The sequence below is a fragment of the Leptosomus discolor genome, chromosome 1 (assembly GCF_034619465.1).
Source record: "Leptosomus discolor isolate bLepDis1 chromosome 1, bLepDis1.hap2, whole genome shotgun sequence".
NCBI lineage: Eukaryota > Metazoa > Chordata > Aves > Leptosomiformes > Leptosomidae > Leptosomus > Leptosomus discolor.
Window position 1 is genome coordinate 155,078,706 of NC_141391.1, and position 25,654 is coordinate 155,104,359.

Here is a 25,654-nt window from a genome sequence, read left to right on the forward strand (position 1 = left end):
AATATATTGGCACTCCACCTTGCCAGGGGTATTCTGCTCCATAACAAACAAACTATAAAGAAGAATGAGTAACAACAATAGAGAATAAAGCAAATCACAAGCATGAGACTTCTTTAAAAAAAGGCTGCCCTCGTCCTGCTCCTTCGCTGGAGAGAATGTGTAATCTCACGATGACAAATAATGACTGCCATGCACAATGTTAGAGGATGCACAGTATGGTCCTCAACCAGTCACTCCCTTGTGCTTCTGCAGGGTGTCTTGCATGGCACAGGTTTATCAGCCTCCCTAGTGCTATTCATTACAGATACAAAAAATGTCATTTTGTACCACCTAGGGGAACCTTTACAGCCATTATATGAGTCCTATGTGCTGTTTGTATTCAGCCAAGCAAGGAAGTTCCCACTTGTAGTTAATCTGGCCTCTCACCAGGAGGGTTACTGATCAAAACTGAGTACAGTTACTACCTCATGACTGGTAGCTTTTCCTTGTGGACTGGCAATCGTAGCGCAAAGGATCATCCTTGCAAACTGCACAATTGTTGGCCATCATAGTGAAAGAGTCACGAGTGGAAGGGATGCAGACACTGAGCTTACATTTGGAAACCGCCTCTAGTCCTGGTAAGACATGGAGCTGGGAAGGCAGGAGGAGGGAGGCTGTTGTTCTCGCCCGTGACACTGCCTGCACTATGGACATGGGACTTCAGAGCCAGAAAGATTGTAGCAAGTCACGAGCATCCCCAACCTTGAGATTCTTTTTCTTCCCAGGAAATAAACTAAACCCTTATTCAGTTTCCTGGCAGGTTCTTGCCATCAGTGAGGTGTCCCCTACATGCACACTAATGCAGCGGATCGCTGGGCAGCCGCAGCAATGCAAACTTTAACTTCTTTGTGAAAAACACTCCCCATAACTCTGGCCCGAGCCGATGATCAGACCTGAAGGCTGGTGGTCCAGCCGTGGCACTAGCACACAGAATGCGAATGACAGGCAGTAATAAGAGCTTACCAGGGATGTGCTGGTATGTGAGCTGGACGGAGGAGATAAAGACCATCTCCTTCAGCAGCTGGGGAGAGCAGAACACGCTAAGTTCTTTGTGCTGGGATTTACACGTTATCATCCTAATTGAAACACTAATGAATGAGACAAGGCAACAGCAGCGTTTTTGACAAAGGAAATCCATGTGTCACTGCAAAATGCTTCAGTCAGGCGAGAGATGGAATTTCATGTAGAGCCGTGTCTGTGCTACAGAAACTGCTGTCTGACATGTAGTGAAACCTCCATCCCGACTCCTTACCAGACAGCCACCCTTCGTCTCGGGCTGGTTTGACAGTGCCTGTCCTGCTAACGGACTGATGATCAACAGTGATTTGAGCACCTGAGCTATTAAATACCTGATGGCTATCTTGTGCTTTTCCTCATATATTACAGAAGAAAAATACCAAACATTACACTGAATGTCTCTTTCATTTAGACTGGAAGTTTGTTTAGGACAGAGATGAACTTATTTGCTGTATACATGTGTAAGATTGCGGTCCTACCATCGTTGCTGCAGGGGCAGACATGGTCAGGAGAGGGATGGCTGCGAAAGGTAATACCATTGTTGGTCAAAGCCTAATTCGGTGTGGATTATGAGTCAGAGCCCTTTGCTGCATCTGTTTTTAAGCATGATTATATCAAACAGAGCCGTGGGCCTCTGCTGCTATGAATTATCTTTTTTTTGTTGTTGTAAACGTCCCTTTTCTTTCTGATCAGCCTGGCTGTGCGAGGGGCTGCAATGCCTCTGTTTGCAGTTCTCAAACCTCAACTCCAGGGGAGAGCAGAACTGCTTGTGAGTGAACCAATTTAAACACAAACAGGCTCAAACCATCCATACCAAATATGTTTGAATTCTGCCTCACACTAGTGCCTCCCTGAACCACGTCAGAAGCCACGTCCTTTGCCCACAGGCCGGCTTGGCTTCCACAGCATTAGAGCTTGAGGGATTTAATAATTTCACAGCATCCGTGGTGTTTTGTGAGACAAGAACTGCTGCCTTTCTTAGATATACTGCAAACAAAGGTGAGCCTTTGTGGTGCTGGTGCGCAAACAGATCCCGCTGGCAGGAGCTTCACCTAAACACCCTCCTCCCTAGTATTAGGGATAAGGTGTCTGACTGTAGCACGAAGGAGACATCACCAAATCAAGGGAAATCCAAGAAGCCAGTACTTAAAGTGATCCGGGCACCCAGCCCACCTCTGCGACCCTCTTCTCTACAAATCATTTTTCTCATTATTTGGAAAACTTTTCTTCCATGTCTGACAGAACGATGCTCATTCTCTCCCTTCCCCCCACAAGAGGCAGAAATGACTCATGAACTAACTGTGCTGTCAGATGTACAAAGTAAACAAAAAACCCTGATTTTTCTGCCCTTTTTTTTTTTTTCAGAGATAGAAATGTCAAGTATTACTTATAAACACTAGTAGATACAAAGAGAAACACAAAGGTATGGATTTTAAGATGTCCTCTGAAACCATGCAGTTCTGAAATAAACGCAAATCTCCACCTTTTAAAGTATTTCTAGTAGTGGCAATTGATGGCAATTTGTGGCCACTAATGTCTCTGGAAGGAGTGCTGTTTATTTAATTATCATCACTTTTTTATTATAGGGTTACGGGGAAAAAAGTCTCACAAGTGAAACAACATTATCTTTGATTTCTCTCTGCCCTACTAGCTTTTACTATTTTCAAGGTACATCAAACAAACAAATAACATGAGGTCTGATCCTAAAGTGGAGAGTGTACCATTAGCTATTTAAATTATATCACAATCAAACGAAATTATTAAAGAATAAACCGAATTCCCTCCCAACACAGTGATGACAAAAGCCTTTCGGAGGGAGCAGCTTTGCAGTAAACTCCTTCTGTGCATGGATTAAACGCCTCAGCAGCACGCAGCTCTTGAGAACACTTTATTGCTCTGTGCATACACGCACAGAATATAAATTATTGCTTAATTATGTACTGTTCCAGCAGAAGCAGCTTGCAGCATCACCGATAGGTTGCAGAATAGCAAGGGGTTTACTGGAAAATTGCCCTTATAAAAGAAGTCGAGATGGAAAGAGAAGTCTGACTGAGTGATGGAGATTCAGTGTGGTGTCCTTGTGAGACCATACACCCACCTGCGTTGGAACTTCATGCATTTTTATTTTATACCATAAGCCAGAGTAAACTGCAGGGTCTGTAGTGATGCTATGACACTGCATTATAGCCACTGTCAGAATGCGGTTTGCGTTTGGCCTTCGGCCTCCTGCCTCAAAACGTACCAGCGGCACCCGCACCACACCAGAGCCGCACGCCTGCGGCGTGTTGCCCCAGCAGCGCTGCCTGCCTATTGAATTGCTGCTGCACAAGCTGCAATATGTTATGGCACCAGAGGACTGTGTATCCTCTGTCACGACTGCAAATACTTAATCCTTAGGCTCATGTAAATCAGTATAGTATAGGGAACAATATTACAGCAGCTGAGGGCTGATCTCCAGTTTGCTATGTTGATACAACTGACAGTCTATACTGCACTTTATAGCACCCTGCAGGTTTGCACATGGTGACGTTTCTGCTACCATATCCCACGGCGCATGGGACCACACTGGGAGTGGATACCCATGCTGTGTGCTACGGCAGCCAGTGAGCACCGGCTACAAGCAAGCACCTTCTGAAATTACGAGTTGGCACGCAAGGCAAAAGCAACACTGCTTAGCTAAAGGCACATTGTTTTGATAAAATGGACTAGGCGAGAAATAGGAGAGTTGATCAAAGCCTGAGTTGAATAATCTTCTGATTACTTTAGCAGTGGTGATTCCTATGACCCCCCCAAAATAACATAGCAATAATAAAGTGACTTGACTACAGCCTTTAAGCAAACATAACGGCTCATGATATTGCAGCCACAACAGAGAAGGCAGCAAAAATCGTCCTTGTAGTTGTAATAGTGGGATGTGAGTCAGTATTTTACTGGGAGCAGAATGGAAAGAAAGGAAGATGATCTCTTAATGTCAAAATGAAGAAACATCCTAATTAAAGGTTAGTGAAATTATCCCATTCCTGTGCTGGGAAACACCATGCTTGGCAACATGCAGAGGCTTCCAGCAGGTTTCTTTCATCCCCTGCGGAATGAACCTCCCAGGATGGCCCAGGCAGAGGCTAAAAGATTAAATGGAAAGGGGCATTGGAGGTCTGAGCAAACTTGAGTGACTCCATCACATCTCAGATTTGCAGATGACAAGACACATAAGTTTAGTATCAAACTGTACCTCAGCCAGGTCCCAGACTAGGCATTTGCCAGAGCTGAAGAGAAACTTGCGGGGTCGGGTTGGGTTTGCCTTGTCACAGGACTTCTCCCTTAGCATGGGGAATCGGGCACCGCCATTGCATTTGGTGTTTTAGTAACTAAGTCATTCTGCCTCTCTCCACATAAAGTCTTTTTATTCCCATCAAAAAATTGTACCTCTCTCATAAGGAACCTCAAAAGGAGCCTCAGAGGGTTTATGGAATCTTTCTTTTGTAGGAAACCTTAAATTGCTGAAAAGTCTTCAGACAGATGTTTTTCCAGACAAGTGAGACTGGAGAACAACCACAACTGGAGAACAGCACAAACAAATTCAGTACAGCCTTCTTCCATGTTGCCTAGTGTGTGCCAGTAAAAATGCTCTTAGAGAGAATACTTTCAGGGCTGAAAGGGTAGAGTTACTTGCATGCCTTTTTAATCCTTTTGTTTGCTGAAGGTAGTACTAAAGAAGACATTGGAAGCTCTAGGTGATGGTGGTAGCTACCCGATTTGGATATTTTCCCCTTCAGGTGCTGGAGAGAAGCCTATCCATTCATTTTTTTCAAGTGACCAAAGGACTCTTTGGTTGTACAACTTTCAGTTGTTTGCACTGAATGTGAACTGAGGATCTTTGCTGCAAAAGCTTTGCTCTGGACTCTATTACTGTTTCCCTGGGCTGATCTGTCAGGAACAGAAAAATCTTTTCTGTATATGCTAAGTGATACAGTTATTGGGATATAATAGCCAGAAATCAAAATAAGATGTAGTTGTCTTGTCGACAAGGACCATCTAGTGCAGGCCACCCCTATAAAGTTTAAATCATTCGTGTGAATGCTTCCAAGCAACAAACTACTCTGACCCTGTACTGCCTTAAAGGATCACGGGCTGAAATCTTTCCTGAAATACCTCTGCAGCCTCTGTAGCCCACACCAGGAGATCAGCATGACTTGTCTCTGTAACCCCTGGAAGAGCTGGGTTGATCAGAAACGAGGAAGGCCCCACTCATTTAGTTTCTGCCAGGTCCAGCTGCTTTTTCTGTGGAATTTCCAGTGGCCAGTTGAACTCTGTCCAGGCAGATTAGACCAAGCAAGCGTGGCAGTGATTTACCCAAGGGGAACGTTGTTTTTCTAGGTTGACAACCTGAGGAGCCAAAAAGGTGAATCTAAACCTTGCTTCAGCCTCTGCATTTAACAAGAAGGTCTGCCACACACAGAAATTTGCTCCCCTTTCTCTCTGTAGGGACTTCTTTCTGTCTAGCAAATCGTGTCAACATCACTCTTCCTTCTGTTGCATCTGCAGTCTTCATTCCTCTTTGATGCCAGGCATGCAAACAACTCAATGAACTTTTTTTTTTTTAAAACCAACCCAGTAATAAATGACAGATTTGTTTTTTGTCTTCCTTTGGCCTTGATGCGTCTTGCCATTGGAATTCAGAAGCCAGCAATGGATCAAAGACCTGGTGACATTATTAAGGGATAAGGAACAACCACAGAATTTAAAAATACACATAACTCGTTTTCCAGGGCTGTGGGTGGGAAAGTCGTTTTTATTTCCATCAGAGCTGTCTCCCTGACTTTGCTTCTACTTTAATTCACCTTCTGTCAGACCCCCAAAGACCTACCGACATCCCTGAGAAGCAAACTAGATTGCATGCCCTTCATAGACTACTCTAGGTTTTCTGTTCGTGTAACTCTGGAAGGTACTGATGCTTCTGTCAGTTCTTCCTGTCCTGGCGAAGAAGAAATTACAAGTCAATATAGCTGACTTAAAATGAACACACACAGGAATATGAACAGTTCTTTTTTTCTGAAAAGCCAGAGTGAGCTGACTCCTTAATTTACTGTATGCCAAGTTCAGGGAGACCAGTTTGAGTTAAGACTGAAAAGTAATGAGTTTAAAGGTGCACATACACTACTTGCCCTGTCTTTCTCTCCAGACTGTAAGATATCTGCACCTCGTTATGAAGCCTTTCCTCTCCTTCTCCTAAATGCCAGGGCTCTCCTATGACTGGGTACAAAGTTTCTGGAATTGCTTGTGTTGGTATTTCTCCCCCCAGCATGCAAGTGCACATCCAGGAGCATCAGAAACAAGCCACAGGAAAAAGAAATCCAACGCGTTTGAAGGTTGACTTTGAAGTCAGCTGATAATGTTTCCATGGAGATCAAATGCTATGGAGTTGACAATGAATTCTCTCCTTGTGCCTTTCCGTCAAGGAAAAAAAAAACAACCCACCTCTAAAAGACTAGACCCTGCTGTGTTTGAAAAAAAAAACATTTCTATATCCCACCCCCATTCTGTCATGGAGGTGTCAGCTAAATTCCTGAGGTATTGGAAAAAAATAACATCTAATAAAAACAGTATTCTGTGAGAAGGTGGACATAACTCTGCTTTTGAACTCATGCTGTAGGAGATGCAAAGATGGGTGTTATGATTCCCCTTGGGGAGTATTATAACACAAAATTATAAAAGAGCATTTCAGTGGCTGGTGCGCAGTGACACAGAGATGCCCATACAGTGAAAGCGAGCAATCTTTCATATTTCCCGAGAGTCTCCTATTTCCTTTTCAAAATGGGTGCCTCCGTTAATGAATAAATGCAAAATGTGTTCTCAGTGCACCAGTAAGCATAAAGAAGTGCTGGAAGTAAAGACGTAATGCACTACCCTAGCTCTGCCTTTTAAGCATAACCTATTGTGAGCCTTGTCATGCTGTCAGCTGAACAACTGCTTTCTAGCTTGGATACGCTGAACAGGCCACCTTGGCATCATATTAAAACGCCGAAAGACGGTGAGGGGGGTGTATATCTGCATGTAAGTTTTCCTAAATGTTTATTTTTGGAGTGAAAATAGGAAATTAGATAACATTCAAAAGGAAAGTGATAATTTCTAAAGGTTGATTAGTAATGGTTAGTCAGTCGGGATGAAGAAGCACCTGCAGTCCTATCCACATATGCAGACTGGACATGCATATGGTCCAGTGGACCTATATCCATATATATGTATCTGGACATGTCTCCATCGGTGTCCAGGTTTTGAAATACATAGGAAAAGAAGGCCACTCTTTAGACCCCAGAAACATAGCCTAAAATGGGACAAAGGAACATGACCTGCAACTCTGTCTGTGAGGGATACCACAAGCCGTGCAGGAGAGAGCTGTTTGAAGAGGGACTGATAAATCCTGAAAGTGATGAAAAAGGACATTTTTAAAAACAGGCTAACTCTTATTACCTTCATACGCATACGCTTGGCCTTGTTACATTACTGCCTGACACGCACTAAGGCACAAAACCTGCATAGCTGCTCCGAGCTCTGGGTCTCATCACAGGTCCATAAAGACCTTCATCAGCTCCTTTTCTGCCTTCCGCAACACCCTTGTAATGTGTTTGAGGGTTTTAAACAATCGAGAGCCTTAGAGAGGTTTAAACATTTAAAACCTATTAACGCTGTACATTAACTCAAGTTCATTCCAATTTGAGGCCTTAAATCACTTTAGAGCGTAATGCAAAATTTAACCAAAAGCACAAGTAGGAACAAGAGCGTACATGTGTGGCATGGGAGGCACAGCAGAGGGGGGACTGACCTTGTCGCACTGAAGCTTGTTTCAAAGACTTTCATAACCAATTTCTGGCATCTCTTGATACAAATCAGCCTTTGTCTCCATCTGGAGGACAATCCACATAAATAAGTTCTCACAGTGGTCTGCAAGGAGTTTGTTGAATTCTTAAGTTCCTCAGCAGTCATCACTAAGTTAGTATCTCCCGCAGGATGGAAACATGATTGGCATCTCATTTTTTCCATGGATCCAACTTTTTTTGAATTATAAATACTTTTCAAATGGGCAAGCGGTATTATGCCTTTGTGAAAACTATATTTATGACAAGCTTCACAGCTCAGTTTACAGCCACTTACTGTAGACCTCTGTTTTTTGTAAAGACCACATGCTGTTGCTTAAGACCTGTATGCACACACATATGCATATGCACTTGCCTTTCTATATGGAAAAAAAGATGTTATGTAAACTTTCTAACACTATTCCTTTTGGGAAAGAAGCACAAGAAACTGGATTTTCAAAGAATAATGTTGTGGAAAAGAAAAAAATAAATATGATCACAGAAAATATCTTACATCTTCAGTGTTGTGGTTGATCATGTCACCACGAGTGAACATCCTGAAGAATGGGGAGAGACCTTGATTTTTAGTGAGAAATAGAAATCCTAGGTGCCCTGTGAGACCCACCATAATTCCAGATGAACTCCAAAGAATGTCTTTTACTTTCTCTTTTTGTTTATCTTTCTCTTTGCCTCCTCTTGGCAGCTGCTATGAAGGTGCTTCGTAACTGCCTAGGAGATGTCAATCACAGAGCTTTACACTTGCTGTATTAAATTGCTCCACTTTTGTTTCTTAAATTATTCAGCAGCAGAATGATTATTTTGAGATCGCAGGACCATAGTTGTGTTGAATAAACACTCTTATTTTCTACTGCTATGTGCTATTTTCAAAGTACTGTGAGTTAAATTTGGGACTCAAATGACTCAACAGCTGGTAACGATCCGTGGCTGCAAATACACAGATGCCTCAGTTGTCATCTACTAACATATGCACAGCACAGGCGAGGGAAGCACAGCACACAGGCTTGGGGATTTTGAAGACGAGACTCTCCGTGGAGGTGGGGAGTGAAAGAGGATACAGACGTGTGCAGCTCATCTGTACCGACTGTACTGCTGCGTGGGCTCCGGAGCCCCGTTTTGAAGCCCCACTTTCTGATGGGGTTTGCATCCCTCAGCATCAGCCTGGTCGTCAGCTCCTGGACACAGCGAGTAGCGCTCTGGCAGCTGCTGGGCTCTAGCAGGCGCTGGCACCAAGCCCTGAGTACATCCTTGTCCCCCCCCCGCCCCCCAGAGCCTTGCGACAGACCCGTGTGAAGCGTGGCATGGCTGGGGCAAGAGAAGGTGACCCGCTGTAAACGGTCAGTTCATCCTCTGGCTGCGGGGCTAATAAAGCAGCTTGTTGACTTTCTCCTGGGCTGAGGGAAGGGATATTATGGAAATATTTCTGAGAAGGGAAGAGGATGGAAATGATTTATAAAATCTTGTTTTTTCCCTGCATTAGAATATAAAAGCAGGATGCACTCACACATTCGTAAGTGGCTTGTTATTTCTTTAATAAACATCCTTTCTTGCATATCTGAAATAAAGCGTTAAATTGTGCCAGCACACCTGCATAACTTTATTTTTTCTTCCCTCTCACACATCTTTCCTGCCTGCTTATCTCTGCTGCGGCAGCCAGCACTGGAAAAAATAGGTGTTCACCTCTGCTGAGGGAAATGGTTTGAAGCTTTTGTAACCCTAACCTAAGTCCTGTGAGTATGGATGGGCTGCAAAGAGCAATGTCTCCGCGGCACTCTTAAGTGAGTCAGAAAAAAACCAAATCAGCGGCAGAAGTGAAGCTGGCAAATGGTGCTCGAATCCCCCAGATTGGCAGATCATCATTGGAGAGGAGGGGGGAGGAGAGGATGAAAGAAATTTCTGATGTTTCTGAAAGCAAATGCTAGGACAGAAAATCGGAGAGGAAAAACTCCATAGCACTGCTGTATGTGTAGAGCAAGACTTTCAGACCTTTCAGTGCCAGTAAAAAAGGGAAGTTCAGGCTCCCAAGCAAAGCCCCAAGCCCAGTGTTTCATGCAAAAATGTCACTAGGCGAAGACAAGAAATGAGCTGCTATGTGAGACTACAGATCATCTTATTACAGATCTGCATGGCGAAGCTAAATCACATGAATAAGGGCATTTAGCAGCTGGAATAATTTCCAAATAGACTAATTAGAGACTGAATTATTAATGGTAAAATTTATAATTGGCTCAAAGCAAGGTTACAGCAAGAAACACACTTGACTTTGCAAAGAATAATGAATATTTGCAAGGCTAGTAAAATTACATGCTTCTCTAAGGAAACTGTTAGCAATTTGGCAAAAACCCTAAAGTGATCCTAAAGTGCATGTCACAAGACAAAACTGGCAGAGACCGGATAAGAGTGAAGGGAACAGGTAAAACAGTAAACAAGTGCAGAGATGATTTATTGCATTTATTTGCAGTAAATTTTGAACAAAATAAGACAACGCAGAAGTCTCTCCCTGAAGGGCTGCCTGGTTAGGCATGCAGTAAACCCCCTAACTATTTCACTGAAATGTGTTCTCAGTACAAATTACAGACTTGCAAAAGGAAAATACATGAATGTGCAGCTGAAGGACAGAGCTCCGATAAGGATGATAAAATGTCATTCTTTGTGGGTCTTTTAATACATTTACAAAGGCAAGTGATGTAGCTTTGACCAGGAATGTAATTTGGCCAGGGATGTAATTTGGCCAGGGATAATTTTGTGCTGAAGCAAGTATCAGAACAAGATATTGGAAGTGCCATTTTATATTTTCAGCTGTGCCAAGGGACAGCAGCACAGCAGGGAGGTGCACCAGGTAGGGAAGGGGAGAATGCAACCACTGCCGAAACTCTGGAGCGTGCCACCGAGGGGCAGCCCTGCCATCCCGCTTTCCCCATGGCAAGAACTGATGAGGAGGAAAAGGGTTTTGGAGCATTTAGGTACAAAGTCAACCCCTGCCCTTAAAACTAGAAATAAAGCAATCCACATGATGTTTCAAAATAGCTGACTGAAATGAAATCAGAGCTGAACTGGGAAGACAACAGGCTATCAGAGACTGTCTTTAAACGCTGATTTTATAAAGCTAGTACAATAACAGGAGGTGTGGTGAGGTTGGGTTTGCGTGGTTACGGAAGGACAACAAACCTAGCAGAATCTGAGATGCTGAAACAAGAAAATCCTATGAATAAAGGTGCTGGACAGCAGGTGGAAAACCTGATGGTTAGATGGATATAGAGCTTGTCTGCTTACCATGATATAGGAAATAAACAACTTGATGAAGAATTGAAATGAGGGATTCCTGAAGATACAGAAATTTGCCTTGGTAGAGCTGCCAGTGTGCCAATTCATAGCGTCCCAACTCGTTGGAACTGCAAGTAAAACTGAAATTTGACCATGACCTGGCAATAATAGTAGCTACTGTTGAGGGAGTAAAGACACCAACCAAATGAAATTGACAGGTTTGCCATGATATTAAAACCAAACAAGTCAAGGATTTGAATACATGCAAAACAACTTCTCAAAGCCAGAAAATGTGAGCACTGCTTCCTGGGAACTGATGAGAAGGTCACGTCTAGACTTGAAAAAGCAAAGGCGTGGGTTTGGTGCAAGTAAATATACTTTGGTCAAAACACAATGTATAAAATGCCCCACATGCATTTCATCAGGTAGATATTTAACTGAATTCCTTTTAGACTACTATTAGGTACTTAGAATCATAGAATGGTTTTGGTTGGAAAAGACCTTTAAGATCATCCAGCCCAACTGTTAACCCAGCACTGCCAAGCCCACCACTAGACCATGTCCCTAAGCACCACATCTACTTGTCTTTTGAACACCTCCAGGGAAATGAGCATGAAATCATCAAGTTTGCCATAGGACTTTGACATTTGGAAACAGTGTTACAGATGCTTCTAAGGTTCCAGAAATTACTATAAAATTACAAAATTACTGGATGACATGCCCAGTATGGAGCTTTTACTGGTGCACAGATTTTCAATAATTTGCATGTAGAGAAAACGCAAGAAGCTGCAAGAGGATGTGCTTGGAGACATGTATAATTTGAGTATGACCCACTTCTGTAATAGAATTAAACAGTCTCAAATAAGATGCATAAAATGAACTAGTCTTAGTGAAACTTAACAGCACAATTCCAAATGGAGAAACACTCAACAGGAGAAATTCTCCTGCCTTGTAGGATAAAATCATACTGACAATACTGAGATGAAAATACAGTAGATAGTGCAACTCTGAGTACAGGAGGCTATGCAATAGTACCATCATGCAAAATGAGGTCAAAAATACTGAACATAATTTGCAGTATCCATCTGGTTCTGTACAAGATGAGGGACTGAAAAAAAAAATCCTACTGTGGTCAGGCAAATGCTGTCATTCAAGATAAGGAATCCAAGTACAAATTCTACAATAAATACAGAAAATTATGCAAAAGAACTTCAGAAGCCATGAGAGACCTGTGATTGCTGTTGATACAGATATATTTCGACTAAACAGAAAAGATGAATTATTAATAAATTTTAACTTGTTACAAAACATGCTGAATAACAGTGTAAAACACACTCTAAATCACAGTTTACATGTCCTGGATTCCAGATGAGCTAATACCAGATAACAGCCTGCATTTCACAAATGACTTATTTTAGCAATTTACTTGAGAAATTAGATCAAGCACACTAAAGCAAGTCCTTATTAGGGACTGCCACATGGGCTAGCAAGAAGACTGTTCAGTAAATATAATAAAGAACCAGAGGTCCGAGGAAACCACGTCTGGTCTTGTTAGATTATCACAGCACACTTCTCAGTGCTCCACCGAGATTTCCTGTTCAAAGAATTATGGGCAATAAGGGACAAAACCCGCAGATACGGTAAGCCATGAATGTTTAAGCATTACAGAAGAGCTATTTGTCTAGAAATAAAAACTGAACAAATGCCACAAACACAGCCAAGACAAGCAGTGTTGCAAATGGAAGGGAAAGGTAGATTTCCAGCTGATTATATAGCTACCAATTTAACGCAGTCTCCTCTCATCTGCAGCGAGGTCAGATGTCATAAGCCTCCCAAAGCATTTTTCCCGTTATCGGACCAGAGAAAAAGTTAGGCAAAACTAAGAAGCGTTCTGGTTCCGTGCATTTTGAGGACCAACAGGATGACAGAAATAACGGCTTTGTATTCAAACACTGTCCAGCAATAAAAAAGTTCGAATTAAAAGGTTTATTGGCTGTAGAAGGAATGACTATATAACACATGACACAGTTCGAAAACATTGATAGCTACTGACTTTTAGATTAGATGTCTCTAGTTCTGTATTTTATTAACTGACTGCTTCAGTTTGTAGATGTTACTTTATACACATTTGCTGTTAAAAGACATTAGGAAAGGTAAAGCAGTTGCCACTGACTTGGGCAAAACAAGAAAGAGAGTAACCTTTTGTAACTCTGATCCACGTGTCTACACTGGAGCAGAAAATAAGTCTGATCTCCTCCCAACACATCTTTATTAAAAATATCACACATCTTGGCAGATAAAATAATCTGGTGCCTCTCATTTCAATTAGCTTCACATTCCAACTGCTGGATCTTGTTATTATTTTGTCTATGCAGTCAAAGAGCATGCTACTATCAGATGGGTTCTCCTTGCATAGGTACTTCCACACTGTGTTCAAGTCAGTTATAAACCTTCTGTTAAACAGTTTCAAGCAATTGGCTTTTTGTGGCATACTGTGTTTTTCTTGGTTTTCGACATTGAGTCATTCTTGTAGCTCTTCTGCAAACCTCTCCCAATCATTCCACATCCTTCTTTAGTATGGACACCAGATTAGGACGTCCAGAAATAGTATTGCTTTGCCCAGAGAGAACACTACCTCATGCTCTTCTTGCATATTCCCATCAGAACTGGCTCATTTAGCAGCTGCATTGCACTGAGAGCTCCTGTGCAGCCGGATGATCCCAGCAGCCACGATCCCAGAGACCTTTTCAGAGCTGCTGCTTTCTGAGAGGCAACCTCTCGTTCTGCAAGGATGACTGACACTTTTTTTTTTTTCCCAGTTGCATGACCTTTGATCTGTCTCCACTGAAATGCATATTGTTTGAGCCTACCAAAAGATGGCTGTGTAAGCTATGAGTGACCCATCCCATTAGGCATGGTTACACATGGTTACATAAACAGAACCTCTGCATGTTTCACCTGAAAACTTTTATCAGCCGTATTTCAAATCACTGACAAGCAAATAACATTAAGCCAATAAGTAATCTCTGTTGCTGCACTAGAAACTCTCCCATATATAATGATAATTTCCAATTAGTAAAAAATACTTAGCTAGTTTCTAATAAATTTTTCTGTATTTATTTAGTGTAGCCCTAATGTTTTAATCTGTAGTTAAATGCCACACAGATATGTGAGCATATTAGAGCAAAATACACCCCCCTCCCCCTGTGCAAGCTAAGCTTTTAATTACACAAGAAATGCCAAGCTAATTTGGCAGACCTATTGCCCATAAAGTATTGTCACCCACAACAAACCATTTGCAGACATCCACACACAGACCACTGTGTGCTTGCACAAGGTACTAGCAGACTTCAAACGTGTTTGTGGGTACGAGAGAGTTAATGTCTATGTCACCAGCACCACCAGTGCTGCAACATAAGTACTGGTTACTCGAGCACTTAACTCCTCTTCTGGAACTACAGAAGCTTTCCTGTATTTCACATGCTTAGCTGTGTCACACCACAGTATAGATGAGCAGGCGACCAAATGCAATGAAGCGATGGATCTGCCTGGGGGGCAAAAACCCAGCCAAACAAAAACCACCAGCAGAGAGGACAGAACAGAAGCGGTATTGTTCACTTTGAAACATTCACCCAGCACTGTGTTTGGGACTTGACTCTCACACCCTTCCTTTCAAGTAACTGTGCCATGAAACTTGCTGGTGACAGAAAGTTGGATGGCATCTGCAGTAAGAAAGGCTGGAGCATTACATGGGAAATGTCGGATGACCTTGAGGGCTGGTGTAGTAGAAATGGGAAGAAGCTCAAAAGCACAGAGTACCAGGGCATGTACCTGGGGGTAATAAACAGAACCTCTGCTGTAAATTGGAAGATCATCAGTAGGGAATTACAAAGGAGGAGAAAGGCCTGGATGTATTATCCAACTGAAGGATGACTGTGGGTTTCCAGTGTGATGCAGCATGAAAAAGGCAAATACAACCACAAAATACTTCAGGCAATGGATTTCCAGCAGAGAAAGGGAACTGTCACATCACTTATACAAGGCATTGGTCTGACCTTGTTTGGGAATAGCCCTTCTCATCTGTAGTTGAGAAAGACAAGTACAAACAAGAATAGGTGGCAGAAAGGACTGCTGGACTAATAACTGGTCTTACAGAGAAAAGTCTACAAGAAATAGTATATGTAGAGTGGGAAAAGGAAAACAGAGGATACCATTGATCTTCATAGGTACATCAGAGAAAGAAGAGGGACGCATAAACTAAAGGTTACATTTGACTCAAGAACAACCGACAAGGAATAAATATAGGTTAAAACTTTGAGCACAGTTTCTAGTTATCAAAGTGTCACATTATAAAATAGGATAGTGGTGGGAATAACATCTGCATAATCTTCAGATTTTTATTACTAAGTTTATTAAGCTTATTAAGTTTAAGGGTGGCTGTTACTTGCAACAATAGAGCACTCAACTGAACAACTCAGAAGGCCATTTCCAGTCTTGTGACTTACGGACATTGTTTTGTGATAGAAGTAATGTATAACTACAGTTGAGTTATCCCTGATGTAAACCAGAAGCAGCTCAGAATGAAACCAAGTCCAGATCAGCTAAAACAACTCTAAAAACGTTTTCAGTGAAAACTGAAAAGGAGAGACATGTGGAAAGAAGGAACATGAAAAAACCAAGTAAACCACATTTCTTCCAACACCAACATCTTACCTCCCATGAGGAAGAGAAGCCCTGCCACATACTGCATAAGGCCTCGATCCCAACAGCACCCCAGCACCCCGATAATCCATCCAAAGAGGATGATGGCCACAGCCATGCCCATGAATCCAGCTGTCATCCTGCGCAGATCTGCAGTGGGAGAGACAGAAAGACAACATGTGTGTGAACAGCAATAAATTAGCATCATCAGAGGTTCATAACAGTCTTAATCCAGAATGCTACTGATCTGCAAGGTTTTCAGTGTGTGTTGGCGTGAGATGATTTGAGTAAGGATCGTTCAGAGGGAGGACAATCCATAAATTAAGATACTAGCTTGGTCTGGGGAGTGAGAGCAGGTGACCATTTCACCACACAATGAAGCTCAGCGCAGATGCACACAAGTGACTTGTGACAATTTGCTCAGGAAGTTGTAAAACGGCCTCAGTGCGATGCTGTGCCTGATAGCTCTGATCTCTGGGTACTAGCACGTCTGTTTAAATCCTGCCTTCTCATCTCCTGCACTGCATCCAATGGCTGTACCTGATCAAACTGAAAGGCAAAGCGGTCTCTGCGCTTTGCTCCAACGCAGACATGATGGAGGATTCATCTTGGTTCTGACCCACTGGGTGATCTTGGGCAAGTCACTGAGCCCCTCTGGACTGCTGCTGTAAGTTAGGCCATAGTGCCTTGCTGTCCAGCGGTGGTGTGTGTGAAACTTGGTACCTCCAGAATGGTGAGGCACGCAGATATTCTGGTGTCAGAGATAATAAATGCACTGCAGATACATGGCTGGAGCATAGGACATTTTATTTCCCTCTCTTGTATCTAGATGGTGACCTTGTCAGATGATTTTTGGTGAGGATGTTTCTCAGTGCTCCAGGGAGCATCGAGAGTAGGAGGGGGGCAGGGGGGGTGGAGTGAAGCATTTTATGCCTTGCAAGTAGAGGTACTACATCTGATATGGGTGCATGGGGTTGACCTGTGTTTAGTTCATAAATAGAGGAAAAAGATCCCCAAGACCTAATGTAGGGAACCCTTAAATTAAGTCCTGGCCATATCATGAATTTGCCTTCTGCAAAAAGGATGGGACTACAGGGATCCTTCCTCCTGCATGTGCTGGGAAAAAAAAAAAAAAAAGTCTTCACAGCTGTTCTTGATGTGAAATCTGGGCAGGAAGACCACCTGGCAACCGAAATAGCAAGGACTATGAGAGCTAAAGAGCATCTCTACAGCCTTAAATAATGGAACAGATGTGGGTATCTTCACTAACATTTGATTGTTCCCTGTCCCCCCTCACGCACACATAGAAAGTTTAAGCACTGATATGTCAAAGAGTGTATGTGCAAGGAAAATTCCAGCCAAGTCAGCTCTCCAAACATTTGTTTCCTTCTTGAAACATTTTTTTTTTTCCACTTTCTTTCAAGAAACAGAATGCTTATGACAGAGGGAAGAAGATTCGAAAACTGTGAATCATCCACCAGTCTCTGTGGCAGCTTTTCTCCTTGGCTGGCCTTTGACTATTTCTCAATTTCTGTTATTTTTTACCCTTTTCCCACAGTGTATCAAAAGGACCAGCAACACCAGCAGTGCAGACCAGTGAAATCTGTGAACAGTAATAAATTAGCATCATCAGAGATTGATAAAACTCCTTATCCAAAATGCTAAGTGTCCACAAGGTCTATAGGTGTGTTGGGACAGAATGATTGATCCAGTGGAAAACAGTTTACTCAGGGCTGTGTTCATTACAGCAATTCTTACGACCAGGCTTTCAGCCCACCAGTGACCAGGGCCCTTTTAACAAAATACACATCTTAAAATTCATATTTTTATCTTAGGTTTTGTGACTGTCCCACCAAAAAAAACAAAGAAAAACTTCTCACAAAACATTTGAGTATGTCTAAGGAGGTCTGGTGCAGAAAAAAAAAATGCATTTCCTGCAGAAACTCGTACTTCCCACAGGCAACACTAGTCTCTGTTCCTTGGGAATTTCTCAGAGTGCTTTCCAAAACAAGCAGTAAATGTTAGTAAGCATCTTTGATGGCAGAGTATCTTCCTACTATTCAGTCCATGAAGGCCTGGGCTCAATTTGAAAGATAGATAAAAACATAAAATGTTTACTGTTTCCTGTGTCATCTTCAATAACAGCACAACGCGTCTCAGAAGCGCTGCACAGCTGTCTGTGTCAGCTCTACAAAACCTTTCCATTTTAACTCGTGACTGCAGACTCTGGGTAGCAGCACTTGCTCGTCCTAATGGAAATGTACCCTAACCACCTGCTTTTAATGAGCTGAATTTAAATAGCTTTATTCAGCTGCAAGTTGCCAGTAACTCCTCAGACCTACCCCAGTGACTAGCTGATAGAGGCAGTATTCGTAGAGCCCAGAAGGGATCACAAGCATCCCCACATCCTATATACCAAACTAAGGAATGGTTTTTACCCCACTATAACCAGTGTGAGTTTTGCCATTGAACAGAACAGTTAGTGGCAGGACCAAAATTTCTAGGCCAAATTTTGAGGTTTGTTTCATTTGACCTCTCTTCCTGATGGAACCTGAAATTCCCTTTCTAACAACACAGCAAAATCAATCAGCATCTTAACTCTGGGCTTGCGTTATCTCGTGGAAAAACCAGAAAGCTAATCTCTGACAGATACTTAATACTACATATTAAAAAAACCTAAAAATTTAAATTCTTTATGAAATCTGAGTTCTTGCAAGTTCAGTGGGATTAGTTTAAGATTGCCACTGCTCAGGACAGTTGCAAGTCTGCTCCTCACAAGCCCATCCATTAGGCTTATCTGAAATAAATAAAATATAAACTTCCTTTTCTATTCAAAACCATCTTAGCCTTTGTCCTGCCACAATCTTCCTCGAGGGAAGCCCTTGCAAATGACAGTGCTGGGAAAGAGGGTTGCAAAGGTGGTTTCATAAACAGCCTGTGCTTGTCCAACAGCATCTTCCCAGTGCTCCTCACCTGTCAGAGCCCACTTGAAGCTGAGGTCAGTGCTGGGAACAAGTCTATTCAAAGAGATTCTTTTGTGGAAAAGTACTTAATGTATGTAACTGTATCAGGCTATTTAGTGAGGGGAAGGCCAGGGAACAGGAGCCTATATTCTCTGGACACAAACCCCTATTAGTGGTACTTTTCCTGATTACTCTCATGTTGGTGTGGTGCTCCACACAGAAAGGATAGCAGAAAAGCAGAGTTGCATTGTATACTCGAAGCAATATATAAATTCCTTCTGCTAATTTAGGAGCAAGGGATGCCACATAAATAAACAGTAGCTCATCAGTACAAATTGATGGCGTTTTGTCTGAGTTTGATTGGCACTGATAAGACCTTTCCTGAATACATGCTGCAAAGGTAAAAAGGGTCATGCTTTGTCATGTAACAGCACTTTATGACATTTGAGCACATTCTGGGTTTGTTTTTTTTATTTTTCTGAAATTGCTTTTATTTATTTTTAGACTATGAAATGAATGGTTCTCTACACTCCTTCAAAAACCTATCTGAGTAACTACAGCATCTCAGGATCACGGCATGACAATCCCAATCAACTGAAGGAGTGACTATGCCAGCAAAATGCACTGTTGAATCTTATGCAGCCAAATGGGAGCTGCAACAGCACACATACCTTATCTTAGCTCGCTCATGTGCACTGCTTAGCTGGTTCTACAGCTCATCCTCTCCTGGGTGCCCATCCCAAGTCCTCACACTGTAGCAAAGTGCACAGGTTGCAGGGGTACTACAAATCCCCCTTCCCCACCATCTAGTAACCCAAACCTTTAGAAATGTAGCTACAGTAAGGTAGGTATTATATTGCTTGTTCTGTAAGACCTATAAGACAGAAGCCGATTTGCAATGCCTTGCCTGTATGACCAGTGGTTTCAATGATTTACTATATGGACTTAGATACCACCATCACTCATGGGTGAAAGTACAGTATTATCTTCCCACTCATGTTTTAGAGATGCTCCCTTCATCCCATTTTCTTTTTCATAATAACAGACTAAAAGCTATGTGTGAATATCTTCCCCTTGGGAGTACTTTCCATGCCTAGCACTGCTACAGGTGCTGCTGCACGCAATAGGCAGGGAACTCAATCCTGACTCAAAACCAGTGTGGATCATGAGGCAAGGAATACAGGCATCGTGTTGGTGTAGGCTGGAAACAAGAAGTTTCTTGACTGGTAACATTGGAGAAGGGACAAGGAATGAAGTAATCCAAGTCCCATGACTGAAACTGAAATGGGAAATTTGAAAGCCACAAGTTTTCTGAATCGTGATTAAAAGAGGAACATTAGCATTTTAGACAACCTCCTTAAAATAGAGACAGATTCTCATAAAACAACATGCGTTTCCTAAAAGCATTTTAGTCTTCCGCTGGAGAATATTAGCTCTAAAGGTTTTCTGAAGATAAAGAAAGGCAGAAGAGCTGATTAAGATCTGTTTATTTCCAAGCAGCATGCGGTGGAAGGTTCTCTCTGTCAGTTTGCAAATGGCCCTGCCCTTCATTTCACCCTGATATCTGTCCATCTGTATTTGTTACGAGAAATAAAGTAATTCATGCTGGTTGTCACATCGTGGAAGAAGTTTCACACTCCAGCAGCTGCAAACGTAACATGTTCTGCATCAGCATTGCTTCTTGAAAATTTCAATATGCCTTTTTGACTTCTGATGTTCTGTCCTCTTCCTTGAAATTGCAAGTCATCTCTCTAAATCAAGGGCTCGGTCTTCCTGTTGATATCTCTCTATCTTCCTTTCCACAGAGAAGTTTAATAGTACTTCCAAAATATTAGAGATTTCTTCCCTCACAACACATACAGGAAGGAAAATACGAGCTTCTTGTGAAAGATGGGGAAACCAAGACAAGATAAGAATAGTCAACCTGCCCATGGCTACGTGCAAAGTTTATGGAGGAGCATGTAATTGGATCTACGTTATCGGGCCAGCCCTTTAACCACACAGCACTGCTTTTGCTTTCAGAACTTCTTGTTCTCAAGCATTTGTTATCAGACCAAACTAAGTGCAATACTGCTGCAAACAGTGCTTCAGAGAACCCATCCTACATCTCCTCCCTTCTTCTCCCAGTAGAGAAAGGCCCATAGGAACTAAGGAACCTGAAGTCTGTATCCAGGATACCTAGGAGAGCTTAGACGATAATCTGGGTTTAGCACTGTTCTTTCCTGAGATGTCCCAACAAAAGGGGAAACTGAAAAGGAAATCACAAATGTATTTCTGTGCCCCTCTAGGACCAAATGTCGGAATATAGTATCATCACAAGCAGAAATATAGATTGGGATAGCGTAAGTATTTAGCATAATCCTTCATTGCAGGTCACTTTGATCTGTACCCTCCTGTACTAGATTAATTCTCATTTGTCTTTACCATGTGGGATTAAAACATTTGTACTTGAAAAGAGTCTAAATCACTCTTTTTTAATCTTTTTCCAAACAAATATATGTATTGGAAGCCGTTCAAGGACTGCACACAGCCCAAGAGCACAATTTACCAGATTTCACTAAGCTTTAAATGACTTCTCTTACAAAGAATCAGCAGCACAGAGGTACCTTTCGCTGACATCATCCCTTCTCTTACCTCACCCCAAGACTACAGGGGGGACGAGATGTAAAATTGGGCAGATGTGTCTTTTACCGAATGCCAGCCCTAGCAGCTCCCAGCTACACTGAACAAGTGAATATTAATGCAGGTGATTTTGAATGGCATCTTCTGGCTCTTGCGATTCTCTCCGCACAGCTTAAGACTGTATTTTGGATGAGGCTGGCAAGTAGAGGGTGAGGTTTTAATCTTTTCTTTCCGCTTCAGGTATGGAGAGATAAGAAAAGAAATATGTATTAGTCTACTTGAGACTCAGTTAAAATCTCTGAGTGCCTTTTACTGAATCATGTGGCAACAGAGTCTTCAGTTTAAAGATTACTCTAACGCAATCACAATGAGCACAACCCACTTCAACAAAAGTTACGGTGGATTATATTTATATGTAAGTACTCTGCCCCAGAGAGTGACTCAGAAATACGCACGTCACAAACACATACACTAAAACACAACATTCTCAAAGCTGAAAGAGCAGCAGAAGGCCCTCACAAAAAGAGAAACAGGCACTTTGAAGGATTTAGGTGGGCCTTCTTATCACAAGGGGTGCAATGTTGTTTATAAGATACATGCGTAACTTCTCCTAAATCAGAAAATCCCATCATCTTCTCTTGACTAGAGAGTTTTTCGGTTGTGTGATGAAGTGTTAGCTGGTTGCCAGCAAGCATGAAGTTGCTGTGTATGAACTGTTGGCACTTCAGCCTGACTTCCTTCATAAGAAATCACACAACTTCAGAATCAGGTGAGCAGTTCATCAGAGCAATGAAATCCTGTCTTCTACAAAGGTGGACATATTCAGGGTTCATACTGACAAACAGCAAACTCCACATGACACTGCAATTTCTTGTTTCCAGTGAACCTCCTCATAAAGCACCAGAGAGGGAGGGTGTATCCCAGACCAGGTCACACACTGCCTTGTTACTCTCTGAAAGCAATTCCTCCAGTATTTGGGAAAATTACAGGGGCCTAAGAAATTCTGCAGTGGCTGGAAGCACCATCTGGAGCTTGAATATCAACATCCTGATTTTACTTTCGCCTTTTGCTTGAGTAGAGCAGGGAGGAGACAAAAGAGAACCCCTAGAAAATAAGGCAGAGGTTTAAGGAGGCAGTAGAGAAGGAAGGAAACAAAGCTTGTTTAAGTGCAAGGGGAAAAGGCGAGAAAAAGTGTCTTGTGAGGCTGAAAAGATGGATTTGTCTTCCAGAGACCTTATGATATGGATATTAGAGAGGTCAATGCATAAAGGAGGCATTTGCACAGCAGAAATATAATGCATCACATACAGTTCTACTGTGGAAGGCAGAAAACTTATGTTTGGTCTTGGGAGAAAGATGGCTGTGAATAACAACCCATAGAAGGGTTCAGCCTTTTGCTCCAAACCTGCTTCCCCTTCTGCAAAGGCAAAAAAAAAAAAAGAAACTTTGGCCAGAGAAGAAAAAGGATTTTTTATTACCTGCTGCATTGCTACTCAGCTCTGAGTGACAGCAGGCTGGGAAGGAATCAAAAGCTTTGCCCTTATAACCCCTGATGTAGTGGGCCAGAGCCTATGCCACAGTGTTATTCCACTGTACTCTACTCTACTCTACTCTACTCTGCTCTACTCTACCCTACCCTACTCTACTCCAAGCCATTCCCTCCCCTTCTCTGATTCTGGAGAGGAGTTCTTTTTTTTTCTCAGAAAGTACCTCAAGTCGATCTCTTCTACTTATTCAGTGATGTTCAACTGATCTTGAAGGTCTTTCTCCAGATTTACTATCCGAGCTTTTAGCACTGCAATATATGATCATCTAGAAACATTTCTAAGCTTCAGCCCCAGCAGAGTACACTTTTAATTTGCTCAGTCAACCCTTTCATCCCTCCTCACCACCTCTCATTCCCTAGAAACAGGGAAGAAAGTCTGAGGCACCTGCATTTTTGGCCATCCTTCTTCATATTCATAACTTTAATCCTTCCTGCTCCTGCTAGGTGAGGCCACACAAAGCAAACATTTCCCAGTTGTAGCCATGCCAAGAGGCTTTTTGTTACGCTGCTTTTGCGGATTATGCAGGTGTTGAAGAATTTGAAGCACATGTAATAAAATGGCTTCTGCTCAATTTCAATGTGAACTTTGGGACTTTATCAGATCAGAGCTGTGCTTTTTTAAAAACTTTTCTTCCTTCCTGTTCCCTTGAAGAACTCAGGGAGTGCACATTTCTTTATGCTGGTCACTTCTTGCTTTAAGTGACCTCTCCTTTGAGCCACCACACCACAAGTGCAATCCTGCTGGGGTGGAAGAACAACACAGTCCCTCAGCACCACATTAGCCTGGCCAGAGGGATCGCTCCTGGAGGATGTGAGGTACCGTCTCCCTGCATCCAGTACCTCCAGTCCCGGTGGCAGTGGGAGAGGTCAGCTGGAAAGCCCAGCTCTTTAAATGGAAGTTTCCCTGCATTCTCCAATGGTCTGGAAGAAAGCTGCAATGGGTTTTGGGTTTCATGGCAAAGGCGACACCCTTCGTTGTAAAGTGCTTTCAGTGCCGGTGAGAAGCGCTGCTCTGACACTGCTGAAGACCGAACAACTCCATTTATCCCCCCCACTAAGTACAATGCACAGGAGGAAATGCAGAGCAGGGCGTCAGGGTAAGCTTCACCATGCAGCCCTGCCAGGGTGTCACAGTCACCTAGAGAAGCCTTGGAGGCAAGCAGTTTCTCCAGCACCTCCACCTGCAAGGGACTGAGCATCTAGTGTGAAGAGCCCAATGAGCTTTGCTTTCCCCGAAATCAGTGGGAAGGTTGGGTGCCCCAAAGCAAACTTCTGAAAATCAAACTTTCTCCTGCCTCCCAGGGGGGCTGTGGAAGCCAGTTCACCACTTTTCTTTCAGAGGCATTCAGACAATAATGATGTGCAGAGTACAGAAATAGTTGTGTGAAAATAATCCGGATACAGAGAGCCCTATATCCTATTATATATAGTCATGGCTTTATTGTCTAGTTCTCAAAAGTCGCCTTCCACAGGGAGCAGACTCTGCCGTGTTGCACTCTGCTTTTTATATGCCAGCCACCATCACAGTATCTACATGTTCACTAAGTAAGTGCAAGTTTATTAAAATTTCATCTTCAGTTCATATCTCTTGAACCACTTCTTGCAAAGGTGAGCAGGGCTCATCGGGGCCAGAAAGAAGTAAAAGAAAAAACAGAAACACTTTTTTCCCTCCCTTTTTCTTTCAATGAGGAGAGAAGAGAGGACAAAACCAGACAGAGAATGGAAGAGAGCGATGAGGAAAATTAAAGAAAAGTTTGTATTACAGATTTCAAATGGAATGTGACAGGAAGCAAGAACAATTGTATGTAAACCCCCAGTATCAGGCAGCACTAAGGGTCTTCTGTAAAATGCAGATTTACCCTAAGCTCCTCCTGAAGATAAATAAAGTTAGAGGTATGCAGGAATGGACCACAGGAGGACCAGGAAGGGTAATACAGAAAGAGAGACCTGGTAATGCCTCCTCTGTTTTACCTTCTTCCCTCTGCATTTGACTTCCCTCCTCTGCTGCTCAGCCCAGCCCAGCCCCAAAGCCTTGTTCACATTCAGGAGCAACTAAAAAATTATCCTAAAGGTTTTTCTTCACTTCCAGCCCCTGCCCCGACCAGTGGTGCAATATTATGCAGCACAAGCCTGAGAACAATCCCATCATAAAGCATTCAGAGCAGCAGGTTTGATAAATGGCTGGCATAAAAAAGGCTGGAGGTGGAGGAATGGTATCTCTGCTTTATCAGTGCCCCGGCACTCCTCTCAAACGTACTTATTCCACAAACCCCAGCATTAAACATTTTAATTCAGGAACTCTGAAAGGTCTATTCTTGTTTTTAGAAAAGACTGCTTAATGCAAGTGAGGCTGGGCTGGGTGCTGGGAAGAGAGGAAGAAGGATGGGGGAGAAGGAGGGAGGGAGGAAGTATAGAAAGGCATTTAAAGCTGTGAGAAAACACTCTCCCTTATGGAGAAATTTTGATTTTGAAGTTTACTCTTCTATTAACATTTAAATTGAAAGGCGTTTCTTCCAAGCCCTACATAGGAAACCAGAAAATCTGCATTTAAATAGATACCATTTAAAAATGGGGAAAAATATATATCAGCATTTAATGCTTCTCCATTTGTCTGAAAAGAACTTCTCTTATAG

At 42.5% G+C, this 25,654-nt stretch overlaps 1 protein-coding gene across 2 annotated transcripts in view; it reads right to left on the reverse strand.

The window, feature by feature from the left end:
• Positions 1 to 25,654, reverse strand: part of TMEM178B (transmembrane protein 178B) — a 220,020-nt gene that overhangs the window by 2,743 nt on the left and 191,623 nt on the right. For both annotated transcript variants that reach the window (XM_086467880.1, XM_086467872.1), the window contains one exon: positions 15,903 to 16,040. In XM_086467880.1, the coding sequence (XP_086324006.1) occupies positions 15,903 to 16,040 (138 nt within the window). The remainder of the gene's footprint in view (positions 1 to 15,902; positions 16,041 to 25,654) is intronic.